Here is a 14,489-nt window from a genome sequence, read left to right as displayed (position 1 = left end):
TAAAGAGACTGAAAGTTTCAGGAACAAAGATTCTCTCTCTTTTTGATCCATTTTTATAAAAACCTGTCTGAAAATGAGCTGATCAGATTTTGGCCACTTGATGTCATAACGATGTTTTGTCTTGTGTAACCATTAGCCAATCAGCAACCAAGGTAACACCCCCCCCCCCTCCTATCACCTGAATCTCCTCCTAGAGCACCATTGAGTTCTTTCTAACCAAATCTCTCTCAGAGGGGCGTGGGGAGGGGCTCCTTATTTTCATCTAAAGTAACAGACAGAGAATCAGCACTTTGGAAACAGGGCTGAAACAGAGGGGATTATGGGTAATGCTGCAATGATCTGTTTGGTGTTTCAGCCAATCAGAGACAGGCTCTGGATATATCTGAGACCTGTGATATATTGATGAAGAACAGTATAACAGGGGACCTTTAAGCTATTAATAAATCCTCCCCTCTCTGTTCGTTAGCAGGTTTACAGAAAAACTACTTGCCAGATTTCCCTGAAACTTGGTGGACGTGTGAAGCATTGGTCAAGGAAGAACATATTAACATTTTAAGTGAATCCAAATAACGGCAAAAACGTCATTAGTGAGATAGATGAAAGCAACACATCTGGGTACTTTCCCTCTATGCAAGGCCACGCCCCTTTTTTGGGTAAAACACTCGCTCTCATTTGAATGGCGGTAAATACAGATTCTAGATTGTTTGCCAATCCAAATGAGTGGACAAATGACCCGACTCAGGTGTCAGACCTTACCGTTGGGTTTAGGATGCATCAGAGACAGTCTGATCTGAGCAGGAACGGCGTCCGGATGTAAGCTGAGTTCATTTCCCTCCATTTGTCCTGCGACTCCCGGGATGGCCTTCAGTCCCAAAAACGCCTCGCCTTCAAAGTCGTCCGTCCTCAAAGTGTCGTGATCGAACACCGTGACGACCAGACACGCTCCTGAAGCCTGGCACTGCTCCAGAGAAATCAGACTGTGGTACAAAGATCATAAAGATAATATTAGTTAGAAGTGCGCTGCTGTTTTGTTGGTTAGTCTAATCAGAGAGGGCAAAAGTACACACATCCTTTCCTCAAGTAGAAGTACAGATACTCGTGTTTAAAAAGTACTCTGGTGAAAGTAGAAGTACTGACTAAACTTCTTTACTCAAGTAAAAGTAAAGAGGGCTTTGAAATGTACTTCAGTAAAAAGTACCCATAACTAGCAGCTGTTTTAAAGAGTACCTGACCTCCCTTTATATTAATAGAACAATAATGTCATTGTTAGCTAATGAATGTTTCCATGCTGAACAACGGCAACATGACAACGTTTTCATTGGTCCCTCTTCTTTAGAGAAGACCAGGAAATGATGGATACACGGATCGTGTTCAAATCAATAGGCACGCAATGACTCTAAATAATAATGATCACGCCACCAAACACACATTCAAACTAAAGGAACCAGCCTGTTTGGGAAATGTGAGAAGTAGAAAGTACAGGTATTTGTGTTCAACATGTAAGAAGTAGAAAGTACAGGTATTTGGGTTCAACATGTAAGAAGTAGAAAGTACAGGTATTTGTGTTCAACATGTAAGAAGTAGAAAGTACAGGTATTTGGGTTCAACATGTAAGAAGTAGAAAGTACAGGTATTTGTGTTCAAAATGTAAGAAGTAGAAAGTACAGGTATTTGGGTTCAACATGTAAGAAGTAGAAAGTACAGGTATTTGTGTTCAACATGTGAGAAGTAGAAAGTACAGGTATTTGGGTTCAACATGTAAGAAGTAGAAAGTACAGGTATTTGTGTTCAACATGTAAGAAGTAGAAAGTACAGGTATTTGTGTTCAACATGTGAAAAGTAGAAAGTACAGGTATTTGTGTTCAACATGTAAGAAGTCAAAGTAAAAAGTCGTCAGAAAAAAAAGTAGTGGAGTAAAGTACTGATACCAGAACAATGTACTTAAGTACAGTAACAAAGTATTTGTACTCCACTACTTCCCACCTCTGGTGACTGTACATGTTAACACTGAGATGTGACATAGAATATTATAGACGTATAACTTACAATTCAAAGGCCTCATCGAAAAGGGGGTTGAGATCACAGTTTTTGATCTGTGTGCAGCGAGGCTCCACTTCAGGGAAAATGTGGTTTGGCTCCAAACACAGCTGCACAAAGGGGTCGCTCAGACCTGGAAAAAACACAGAAGCATCAGGATATCAGGAAAAATCTCATAGGAATGTGAATTTCCAGTAATGCATCTCTACGGATGCAATAAAGTTGTGCAGGAAAAAGTAAAAAAAAAACAGAAATAAGTCAGGATTTTAGCTCTTCCTGTCCCCTTGTCTGGAAGTCACAGGTTTTCTTAATGTGTTTTTGGTTGTTAGCCACCTTTAGCTTAGCGGTGGTGACGTGAAGTCATGTGACCGTGCTGTAGTTCCTTTATAGCCTAACATTAGCCACCTTTAGCTTAGCGGTGGTGACGTGAAGTCATGTGACCGTACTGTAGTTCCTTTATAGCCCAACATTAGCCACCTTTAGCTTAGCGGTGTTGACGTGAAGTCATGTGACCGTACTGTAGTTCCTTTATAGCCCAACATTAGCCACCTTTAGCTTAGCGGTGGTGATGTGAAGTCATGTGACCGTGCTGTAGTTCCTTTATAGCCTAACATTAGCCACCTTTAGCTTAGCGGTGGTGACGTGAAGTCATGTGACCGTACTGTAGTTCCTTTATAGCCCAACATTAGCCACCTTTAGCTTAGCGGTGTTGACGTGAAGTCATGTGACCGTGCTGTAGTTCCTTTATAGCCCAACATTAGCCACCTTTAGCTTAGCGGTGGTGACGTGAAGTCATGTGACCGTGCTGTAGTTCCTTTATAGCCCAACATTAGCCACCTTTAGCTTAGCGGTGGAGACGTGAAGTCATGTGACCGTACTGTAGTTCCTTTATAGCCCAACATTAGCCACCTTTAGCTTAGCGGTGGTGACGTGAAGTCATGTGACCGTACTGTAGTTCCTTTATAGCCCAACATTAGCCACCTTTAGCTTAGCGGTGGTGAAGTGAAGTCATGTGACCGTGCTGTAGTTTCTTTATAGCCCAACATTAGCCGCCTTTAGCTTAGCGGTGGTGAAGTGAAGTCATGTGACCGTGCTGTCGTTTCTTTATAGCCCAACATTAGCCGCCTTTAGCTTAGCGGTGGTGAAGTGAAGTCATGTGACCGTGCTGTAGTTTCTTTATAGCCCAACATTAGCCGCCTTTAGCTTAGCGGTGGTGAAGTGAAGTCATGTGACCGTGCTGTCGTTTCTTTATAGCCCAACATTAGCCGCCTTTAGCTTAGCGGTGGTGAAGTGAAGTCATGTGACCGCTCTTTCCTTTATAGCCCAATATTAGCTTTTTACTTCAGAAATCATAAAGTGGTGTTAATATGTGGAGATTATCCTGCTGAACAAATCATAAACGTGGAGGTTATTTCCTGCAATTATCAAAAATCCAATTGGATTTTTGTGGAGGGAACCTTGGAGATGCTGCCTTCAGGGTTCACTTAAAGAATACGTAATTCCTGCTCCACTCTATAATGTGATTGTCTTACCGTTAGAGTCCATTGGTAGGAGGTTCATGGCGTTCAACACCTCGATCCTGAGTCTCTGGTCTGACCTCCTGTAGGACGCCAGGAGGGTGACCGCACCATATTTCTCTCCGTTGTACACTTTCTGTCGTATATAAAGAAAAAACTGGTTAAAGATCTGAACCGCTACCATGTCGGGGTTAAAGAAGCTTTTTGCATCTCTCACCTGCTCCCATACTTTCCCTTCCAGAAACTTCTCCACAAGCTTCCAGCTGCTCAGAGAGTTGTGAGACAGGTGAGTTTTGAGAGCCTTGGACACATTAGAGAAGAACATGAAATGATATTAAAGACTAAAGAGGAAATGTGGACTTAGCTTTGTGTCTTAGCTTACTCACCTTGTACTCATCAGAGTGTAATATATCCAGAGGGAGCCCATTCCCCTCAGCGAGGAAGCACTGCTCCAGGCACTGAAATATACACAACACAAAATCTTGATGAAGAAGAGGGGACACATGTTGATGTAGAAGAGACATGGAGAAGAGGGGACACATGTTGATGAAGAAGAGACATGAAGAAGAGGGGACACATGTTGATGTAGAAGAGACATGAAGAAGAGGGGACACATGTTGATGAAGAAGAGGGGACACGTGTTGATGTAGAAGAGACATGGAGAAGAGGGGACACATGTTGATGTAGAAGAGACATGAAGAAGAGGGGACACATGTTGATGTAGAAGAGACATGAAGAAGAGGGGACACATGTTGATGAAGAAGAGGGGACACGTGTTGATGTAGAAGAGACATGGAGAAGAGGGGACACATGTTGATGAAGAAGAGGGGACACGTGTTGATGTAGAAGAGACATGAAGAAGAGGGGACACATGTTGATGAAGAAGAGGGGACACGTGTTGATGTAGAAGAGACATGAAGAAGAGGGGACACATGTTGATGAAGAAGAGGGGACACGTGTTGATGTAGAAGAGACATGAAGAAGAGGGGACACATGTTGATGTAGAAGAGACATGGAGAAGAGGGGACACATGTTGATGTAGAAGAGACATGAAGAAGAGGGGACACATGTTGATGTAGAAGAGACATGGAGAAGAGGGGACACATGCTGATGAAGAAGAGACATGAAGAAGAGGGGACACATGTTGATGTAGAAGAGACATGAAGAAGAGGGGACACATGTTGATGTAGAAGAGACATGAAGAAGAGGGGACACATGTTGATGAAGAAGAGACATGAAGAAGAGGGGACACATGTTGATGTAGAAGAGACATGAAGAAGAGGGGACACGTGTTGATGTAGAAGAGACATGAAGAAGAGGGGACACATGTTGATGAAGAAGAGACATGAAGAAGAGGGGACACATGTTGATGAAGAAGAGACATGAAGAAGAGGGGACACATGTTGATGTAGAAGAGACATGAAGAAGAGGGGACACATGTTGATGAAGAAGAGACATGAAGAAGAGGGGACACATGTTGATGTAGAAGAGACATGAAGAAGAGGGGACACGTGTTGATGTAGAAGAGACATGAAGAAGAGGGGACACATGTTGATGAAGAAGAGACATGAAGAAGAGGGGACACATGTTGATGTAGAAGAGACATGAAGAAGAGGGGACACATGTTGATGAAGAAGAGACATGAAGAAGAGGGGTTTGCATACTAGGGGACCTTTAATGGTTGATGACTGACCTGCAGAGTGTACTGCAGCCTCTGGCAGAACACCATCAGTCCTTCCTGCTGATGGTGCTGATGGTGCTGAGCAGCCACCTGGTGGAGGATCTTCACCGAGTTGATCCACAACGGAGTCAGGAGACTAGAAGAAGAGGAGGAAGAAACCAAGTTTAAGCAGCTGGGATCTCAAACAGAAAAAGAAACCAAACAAAAGACAAAATATAAAAGTCCATTGACCATGCGAGAGGTTTTATAGGGTTTATTTTCTCATGTTACGCCAATCAAACAAAAACAAAGAGCAATGGTTTCTGTAGGGGAATAATTTGCCCTGCATGCCCTCCTTCGCCCTCTGACGCAGATGCCCAGCCTTAAGCAGCTGTTATCTCCCTTAAGGAGGGGCTGCCCTAGCAAGTTGTTGTTGTTACCAGTTTGTGACCGGGCAGCTGTCGGTCAGAGATAGTTATTGTTGTGGGACACCTGGAACACTTCCTTCTCGGGGTGTAGATGACCTCGAGCCATAAGCGACAACAAATGTGATTCAGTGTCCTCAGCTCTCCTTGTGTCTCTCTGAGTCCTGACTCCATCAAAGCTCCAGCTCTCCTCGTGTCTCTCTCTGAGTCCTGACTCCATCAAAGCTCCAGCTCTCCTCGTGTCTCTCTGAGTCCTGACTCCATCAAAGCTCCAGCTCTCCTCGTGTCTCTCTCTGAGTCCTGACTCCATCAAAGCTCCAGCTCTCCTCGTGTCTCTCTGAGTCCTGACGCCATCAAAGCTCCAGCTCTCCTCGTCTCTCTCTGAGTCCTGACTCCATCAAAGCTCCAGCTCTCCTCGTCTCTCTCTGAGTCCTGACTCCATCAAAGCTCCAGCTCTCCTCGTGTCTCTCTGAGTCCTGACTCCATCAAAGCTCCAGCTCTCCTCGTGTCTCTCTGAGTCCTGACTCCATCAAAGCTCCAGCTCTCCTCGTCTCTCTCTGAGTCCTGACTCCATCAAAGCTCCAGCTCTCCTCGTGTCTCTCTGAGTCCTGACTCCATCAAAGCTCCAGCTCTCCTCGTGTCTCTCTGAGTCCTGACTCCATCAAAGCTCCAGCTCTCCTCGTCTCTCTCTGAGTCCTGACTCCATCAAAGCTCCAGCTCTCCTCGTGTCTCTCTGAGTCCTGACTCCATCAAAGCTCCAGCTCTCCTTGTGTCTCTCTGAGTCCTGACGCCATCAAAGCTCCAGCTCTCCTCGTCTCTCTCTGAGTCCTGACTCCATCAAAGCTCCAGCTCTCCTCGTGTCTCTCTGAGTCCTGACTCCATCAAAGCTCCAGCTCTCCTGGTGTCTCTCTGAGTCCTGACTCCATCAAAGCTCCAGCTCTCCTCGTGTCTCTCTGAGTCCTGACTCCATCAAAGCTCCAGCTCTCCTCGTGTCTCTCTGAGTCCTGACTCCATCAAAGCTCCAGCTCTCCTCGTCTCTCTCTGAGTCCTGACTCCATCAAAGCTCCAGCTCTCCTCGTGTCTCTCTCTGAGTCCTGACTCCATCAAAGCTCCAGCTCTCCTCGTGTCTCTCTGAGTCCTGACTCCATCAAAGCTCCAGCTCTCCTCGTGTCTCTCTGAGTCCTGACTCCATCAAAGCTCCAGCTCTCCTCATGTCTCTCTGAGTCCTGACTCCATCAAAGCTCCAGCTCTCCTCGTGTCTCCCTGAGTCCTGACTCCATCAAAGCTCCAGCTCTCCTCGCGTCTCTCTGAGTCCTGACTCCATCAAAGCTCCAGCTCTCCTTGTGTCTCTCTGAGTCCTGACTCCATCAAAGCTCCAGCTCTCCTTGTGTCTCTCTGAGTCCTGACTCCATCAAAGCTCCAGCTCTCCTTGTGTCTCTCTGAGTCCTGACTCCATCAAAGCTCCAGCTCTCCTCGTGTCTCTCTGAGTCCTGACTCCATCAAAGCTCCAGCTCTCCTCGTGTCTCTCTCTGAGTCCTGACTCCATCAAAGCTCCAGCTCTCCTGGTGTCTCTCTGAGTCCTGACTCCATCAAAGCTCCAGCTCTCCTCGTGTCTCTCTGAGTCCTGACTCCATCAAAGCTCCAGCTCTCCTCGTGTCTCTCTGAGTCCTGACTCCATCAAAGCTCCAGCTCTCCTCGTGTCTCTCTGAGTCCTGACTCCATCAAAGCTCCAGCTCTCCTCGTGTCTCTCTGAGTCCTGACTCCATCAAAGCTCCAGCTCTCCTGGTGTCTCTCTGAGTCCTGACTCCTATTGCTTCAGAAGTTTCCCCCACAGTTTCTACAACCTATCTTGCCCCGATAATAAACATTATGCCTTTCCCTTTAAATACCCAATTCTTTAGCATTATGACTGGATATGAAAAGGTTTTTTGGAAACGTGCAAATATTGCAACGCCGACCATTTCAAGAAGCCAATAAATGGAGGAGGGATGCCGAGTTGGAAAGGTCTGAAAAGGTGTTCACTTCTGGTAAGATCATCACATTTTGAAGCTGCTTATAAACAGCAATACTAATTGTCATAAGACATGTAAAAAGCTTAGTTGAAATATTGTCTTTTTCTGAATTAAGAGCAAAACCAGTAATTGTTTAGTGCATTTAAAGACAACACATTTTCCTGAGCGGATGCAGAGTAAAACACTGGATAAAATCAGCATGTTAGCATCCGAGCTAACGGCCTACCTGTTGAAGTTCTCTTGAACCAGGTTTTCATTCATATAATGCAGCTCCTGCTCCAGGTAGCGCATCAGAGGGTCTGCAGCCTGAAGAAAGGAAAGGGTTTGATATCAGACGAACTTAAAAGACATCTGTGTATTTGTTATAACGTTAAAGTCACCTACGTCCTCCGTGGACTTGGAGGGAATCCTCTTCCTGGTGGACATGTTTCGGACATGCGTCTCAATATCTGTGTTTAACTGGAGAAGCAGATGGAGAGGTGGTGTTAATTAAAAGCGTCCCTACGTTTTCAGAATCAGAATCAGAATACCTTTGTTCTTCCCACAGACGGGACATGTACATTGTTACAGCAGAAAAGAGCCACAGATATATATATATATATATATAGAGGTGGGAAGTAGTGGAGTACAAATACTTTGTTACTGTACTTAAGTACATGTTTCTGGTATCAGTACTTTACTCCACTACTTATTTTTCTGACGAGTTTTTACTTTGACTTCTTACATTTTGAATACAAATACCTGTACTTTCTACTTCTTACATGTTGAACACAAATACCTGTACTTTCTACTTCTTACATGTTGAACCCAAATACCTGTACTTTCTACTTCTTACATGTTGAACCCAAATACCTGTACTTTCTACTTCTCACATGTTGAACACAAATACCTGTACTTTCTACTTCTCACATGTTGAACACAAATACCTGTACTTTCTACTTCTTACATGTTGAACCCAAATACCTGTACTTTCTACTTCTCACATGTTGAACACAAATACCTGTACTTTCTACTTCTTACATGTTGAACCCAAATACCTGTACTTTCTACTTCTTACATGTTGAACACAAATACCTGTACTTTCTACTTCTTACATGTTGAACTCAAATACCTGTACTTTCTACTTCTCACATTTTCCAAACAGGCTGGTTCCTTTAGTTTGAATGTGTGTTTGGTGGCGTGATCATTATTATTTAGAGTCATTGCGTGCCTATTGATTTGAACACGATCCGTGTATCCATCATTTCCTGGTCTTCTCTAAAGAAGAGGGACCAATGAAAACGTTGTCATGTTGCCGTTGTTCAGCATGGAAACATTCATTAGCTAACAATGACATTATTGTTCTATTAATATAAAGGGAGGTCAGGTACTCTTTAAAACAGCTGCTAGTTATGGGTTCTTTTTACTGAAGTACATTTCAAAGCCCTCTTTACTTTGACTTGAGTAAAGAAGTTTAGTCAGTACTTCTACTTTCACCAGAGTACTTTTAAACACGAGTATCTGTACTTCTACTTGAGTAAAGGATGTGTGTACTTTTGCCATCTCTGTATGTATATATTGCACATATTACAAAACAGTTGTTGTAGATGTAAGGATGTTCCCGATGCTTCACCTGCTTCCCCAGAGTGTCTAAAGCGGACCGTATCTCTCGCTCCAGCACGCTCTTGGCTTGCTGCAGCTGGGCGGGCAGCGTGTTGTGAAACTGGTTCTCTCCGATCACATTCTGGGTTCGATCCCGAAGCCCGGCCCAGTTCAGCTGCGTGGGAAGACGGGTCAGAACCGAGCGCAGGTGCTCCAGGTCGTTCACCACCACACACAACTGGGAGGAGGATGTTATTAGCATTTAAATAAACGTTAGGTAAAAGTATCGGATAAACAGGAGATCATTAGCATTAGACAAAAGTATATTTTGGCTTCAAAGGTGAATTAGTTTAAATGACACTAAATATAATTAGATAAAAGTTGGGAAAGGTTAAAATGATTAGCATTAGCTTAAAGTAAGTAGCTCAAATAGTGAAGAAAGCCCAATTAATTATTAAAGCTTTTAAAGTTAGCGTTAGCTCGACATAAGGGGTAAACAGTGGAGAAATGAGCTAAAAGCAACTTATAAATAGTGAAAAATAGATCATAATTAGCTGAAAGAAATGGATAAACCATGAAAAAATGTGCTAAAAGTAAACAATAAACTGGTGAAATTACTAGCGTTGACTTAAAGTAGCCTAATTATTAACTGTCAAGCTATTAGGCCCTCATAGCTTGACAGTTTAATTAGGATAAAAACACACTGGATATAGAAAGCTGATAGTATTAGCCCAATGGAGTTATTATTGAATGTGTATAAGTTACAGTTACATAATTAATGTTGAATAGAAAGTAGACTAATGGATAAAAAGGTGAATTGATAAGCATTAGCTCAAAGTAAGAAGTGGAAATAAAATTTCTAAAAGAAACGGATAACAGTCGAAATAATTAACCGTTGCTCAAAGTAAACGGCTGAAATTGTTAGCTTCAATTTGCCAAATGGATGAGCAGTTGAATTATTAAGTGTTGCTTGAATGTAGTATGGAAAAACAGTGGATAATCTTTTGGTAAAATGGTGGAATTTGTTTCCTAAATCTTCAGCTACAGCCTCCCTGCTAAAGCTAACGCTAACCTGTCTCCTCACCATGTTGATGGCGCTGCCGTGGTCCGAGTTCTCCGACAGCTCCCTGACTCTCTCCTTCAGTAAGTTACAGTAATTCACCACGATCTTACACACATCCTGAAAACACACAAACAAACATGTATTATCTTCCATAACTTCTCTCCTGTCAGACTAGTGGACAAACAGAGCCAAGCGTTAGCATTAGATACGCCTCGTTTGCATTCCTGTAACACTTCAGAAAACTTGCAATATAAAAGATGATTGTGTTAATGTCAGTGATATCAACAAATAAAAACCTACATAACTGAAATTAGTGTTGAAATCTGCTATAAGTAAACAGGTTAAATAATTAGTTTAGGCCAAAATTAACCTAATAGATTTCAACCCAGTCTCACGCCATTTCGTGTTATAGTCACGAAATTAATTTAATCTATTGATTCGTGTCACACAGAACGATTTTAAAAGCAATGTATTTCTATTGGTAGTATGTTTCGTGCCTGCACCACGTCTTTTTGTCCGGTCGGGTCTTGGAAGACCAGAAGCTGTGTGGTTCATAAAAACATATTCTTACTCAATTTCTTACCCTAAGCCTAACCCTATCCCTTTTATTTAAAATTGTATAATGTCGGAGTTTTTTTGCCGTCTGCGAGGAAAATAAATGGCTCAGAGCCTCAGAATACTGACATCTGTATTTCTTTTAGTCTCTTTTTCCTTCTAATTTGTTATTATTTACATTGCTTTTAAAATCGTTCTGTGTGACACGAAAAAAATGGGAAAATCGTGTTGGTGAACACGAATCAATAGATTAATTTTGTGACTATAACACGAAATGCTGTGAGACCGCGTTGTAGATTTACATATGACAGTATGAGGTAAGGGGAAAAGGGGAAAAATAATAAGCTTAAAGGGGACCTATCATGCAAAATGCACTTGTGTACGTCTTTTCTACATGAATATGTGTCCCCGGTGTTCCAGGGAACTCACCAAGTGTCAGAAAACACAACCCTCTCTATTTTCCTCCATACCCAAATCTCTAAAAAAGGGGCTGCAACGGATCTGATAAAAACTGATCCAGATTTGAACACTGTCCTGACGTCAGGACGGTGGCGCTACGGCTATTGGGCCAACTCCACCAATCAGGAGGAGACAGCCACGGCCATTGCCGTTCGAAAGCGCTGGAGACGCTGTAGTACATATGCCAGGCCTGTAGGTGGTGCTGTTCTCACAGAATCTGCCCTTGCAAAAACAAGTGCAAATTGAGCGAAATGAGGCATGGCTAAAATGCATGATCTGTTTGGTATTTTGAAGAAAAAGAAAGTATAAATATGCCTTATATAGGTATGGTCCTACACTATATTATTACAATATAGCATGATAGGTCCACTTTAAGTAACCAATAAACAATGAAAATTATTAGCTTTAGCCAAGAGTAAGCAGCTAAACTAGCCTTATGGATAAAGAGTTTAAATAATTGGCGTTAGCTAAACGTTGTATGTACAGTGATACATTTTTGACAGTAACGGATAAACAATGGTAGCAGTTCATATTCTTCAGTTACGGTACGTCCACACGGCAGCGTCACGTTGAAGCTTGCCGGTGGGCGTCTCTGGAGCGCGACCAACAACCAATCACATTAATCTCCCGCCCCGGACACACAAGCACGCGGTTTGATTGGCTAGAGCTTGTACTGGCATATGATTTGATTGGCTGACGCTTCCGTCGAAGCTTGAGAAGTTGAACTTTTCTCAACTTTCGAAGCGAGCAACGGAGGCAAAGCAACGCGACGGAACCACAATGCAGTTCGGCAAAGCGTGACGCCACCTCATTCAGAGTGAATGGGAAGCGTCTCCGTTGAAGCAACGCACGCTGCCGTATGGACGGGCCGTTAGGGTTAGGGTAGTACCTCAGTGATTTTGACCATGAGCATGAAGGCCTCCTCGGGGTCGGGCCAGGACAGTTTCTCCCACAGCTGGCAGATCGGCTGGATTAAAGCCACCAGATCGACAGCGGAGGAGCTGTGTTTAACGGGAACACATCCAGACTGCAGGGGCTGGAGCTGAGAGGGGGGGGGGCACATCATTATCCTCTGAAGGAGATCATATTAAAGCATCACAACACAGAGGTGGGAAGTATTGGAGTACAAATACTTCGTTACTGTACTTATGTACATTTTTCTGGTATCAGTACTCCACTACTTATTTTTCTGATTACTTTGACTTCTTACATTTTGAACACAAATACCTGTACTTTCTACTTCTTACATGTTGAACTCAAATACCTGTACTTTCTACTTCTTACATGTTGAACTCAAATACCTGTACTTTCTACTTCTTACATGTTGAACCCAAATACCTGTACTTTCTACTTCTTACATGTTGAACACAAATACCTGTACTTTCTACTTCTTACATGTTGAACACAAATACCTGTACTTTCTACTTCTTACATGTTGAACTCAAATACCTGTACTTTCTACTTCTTACATGTTGAACCCAAATACCTGTACTTTCTACTTCTTACATGTTGAACTCAAATACCTGTACTTTCTACTTCTTACATGTTGAACCCAAATACCTGTACTTTCTACTTCTTACATGTTGAACTCAAATACCTGTACTTTCTACTTCTCACATGTTGAACACAAATACCTGTACTTTCTACTTCTTACATGTTGAACACAAATACCTGTACTTTCTACTTCTTACATGTTGAACACAAATACCTGTACTTTCTACTTCTTACATGTTGAACTCAAATACCTGTACTTTCTACTTCTTACATGTTGAACCCAAATACCTGTACTTTCTACTTCTTACATGTTGAACTCAAATACCTGTACTTTCTACTTCTCACATGTTGAACACAAATACCTGTACTTTCTACTTCTCACATGTTGAACACAAATACCTGTACTTTCTACTTCTTACATGTTGAACACAAATACCTGTACTTTCTACTTCTTACATGTTGAACCCAAATACCTGTACTTTCTACTTCTTACATGTTGAACCCAAATACCTGTACTTTCTACTTCTCACATTTCCCAAACAGGCTGGTTCCTTTAGTTTGAATGTGTGTTTGGTGGCGTGATCATTATTATTTAGAGTCATTGCGTGCCTATTGATTTGAACACGATCCGTGTATCCATCATTTCCTGGTCTTCTCTAAAGAAGAGGGACCAATGAAAACGTTGTCATGTTGCCGTTGTTCAGCATGGAAACATTCATTAGCTAACAATGACATTATTGTTCTATTAATATAAAGGGAGGTCAGGTACTCTTTAAAACAGCTGCTAGTTATGGGTACTTTTTACTGAAGTACATTTCAAAGCCCTCTTTACTTTGACTTGAGTAAAGAAGTTTAGTCAGTACTTCTACTTTCACCAGAGTATTTTTAAACACGAGTATCTGTACTTCTACTTCAGTAAAGGATGTGAGTTACCTGGTCCACCTGCACGGCCCTCTCCAGCCGGTCCTGAGTGGTGCTGAAAGCGTGGTTCAGCCAGTACGGCAGCGCCTCTCTGAAACCCTCCTGGAAGTTTGTCAACTCAAGAACTCCCCTGAGACAAGAGGAGGTTATATTTAGTATTCAGGAGGCAGGGGTTAAAGGGACGGGGGGAAATGTTGTGGAGTTAATCAACTATTCAGACAAAATATCATGAGTTTTGATTGGAGTTAAGGAGTCCAATATTGGTTTATGGGTGTCGACAGCTGAACAATTGAAGGAGCGGATCTAGCCACCCTAACAGATGACTCATATTGTTGTTTTCAGTCATTGGTCGTGGGGTGGGAGGGTTTCTTTCTATTATTTATATTTCTTGTCTGAATCAGCACGTTAGTAACAGGCCTGAAACAGAGGGGTCTGAGGCTACAATGGGTGATCTGTTTGGTTTTTTGAGCAAAACACTTCATAGACATGTTTTTTATATATCTGAGACCTATAATATATGCCTAAAAATAGTATAATAGGAGACCTTTAATGCAAGTTGGTTTTAGACATTACATGTTACTTGTTAGATGTTTTTATCCAAAGCGACTAACATACTCAATACTGTGGACAATCCCCACAGGAGCACTTTGGGGTGAAGTGTCTCAGGGACACAACGACATGCTGACTGCAGTGGGGTTTGAACACCAACGCACTAACCCACTGCGCCACACGCCTCCCAGACAGAATCATTATGAATACCTGCTG

At 42.7% G+C, this 14,489-nt stretch overlaps 1 protein-coding gene across 1 annotated transcript in view; it reads right to left on the bottom strand.

Moving 5' to 3' along the window:
• Window positions 1–14,489, bottom strand: part of unc13d (unc-13 homolog D (C. elegans)) — a 34,375-nt gene that overhangs the window by 2,251 nt on the left and 17,635 nt on the right. The window contains 12 exon segments of the mRNA XM_034149668.1: window positions 757–977; window positions 2,047–2,170; window positions 3,570–3,690; window positions 3,772–3,855; window positions 3,941–4,012; window positions 5,248–5,371; window positions 7,878–7,957; window positions 8,036–8,110; window positions 9,264–9,470; window positions 10,317–10,412; window positions 12,199–12,351; window positions 13,737–13,854. Of these exon segments, the coding sequence (XP_034005559.1) occupies window positions 757–977; window positions 2,047–2,170; window positions 3,570–3,690; window positions 3,772–3,855; window positions 3,941–4,012; window positions 5,248–5,371; window positions 7,878–7,957; window positions 8,036–8,110; window positions 9,264–9,470; window positions 10,317–10,412; window positions 12,199–12,351; window positions 13,737–13,854 (1,475 nt within the window).

This window comes from Trematomus bernacchii, unplaced genomic scaffold (genome assembly GCF_902827165.1).
Source record: "Trematomus bernacchii unplaced genomic scaffold, fTreBer1.1, whole genome shotgun sequence".
NCBI lineage: Eukaryota > Metazoa > Chordata > Actinopteri > Perciformes > Nototheniidae > Trematomus > Trematomus bernacchii.
The sequence above is the reverse complement of the archived record's forward strand: the minus strand, read 5'-3'. Positions and strand labels throughout refer to the sequence as shown.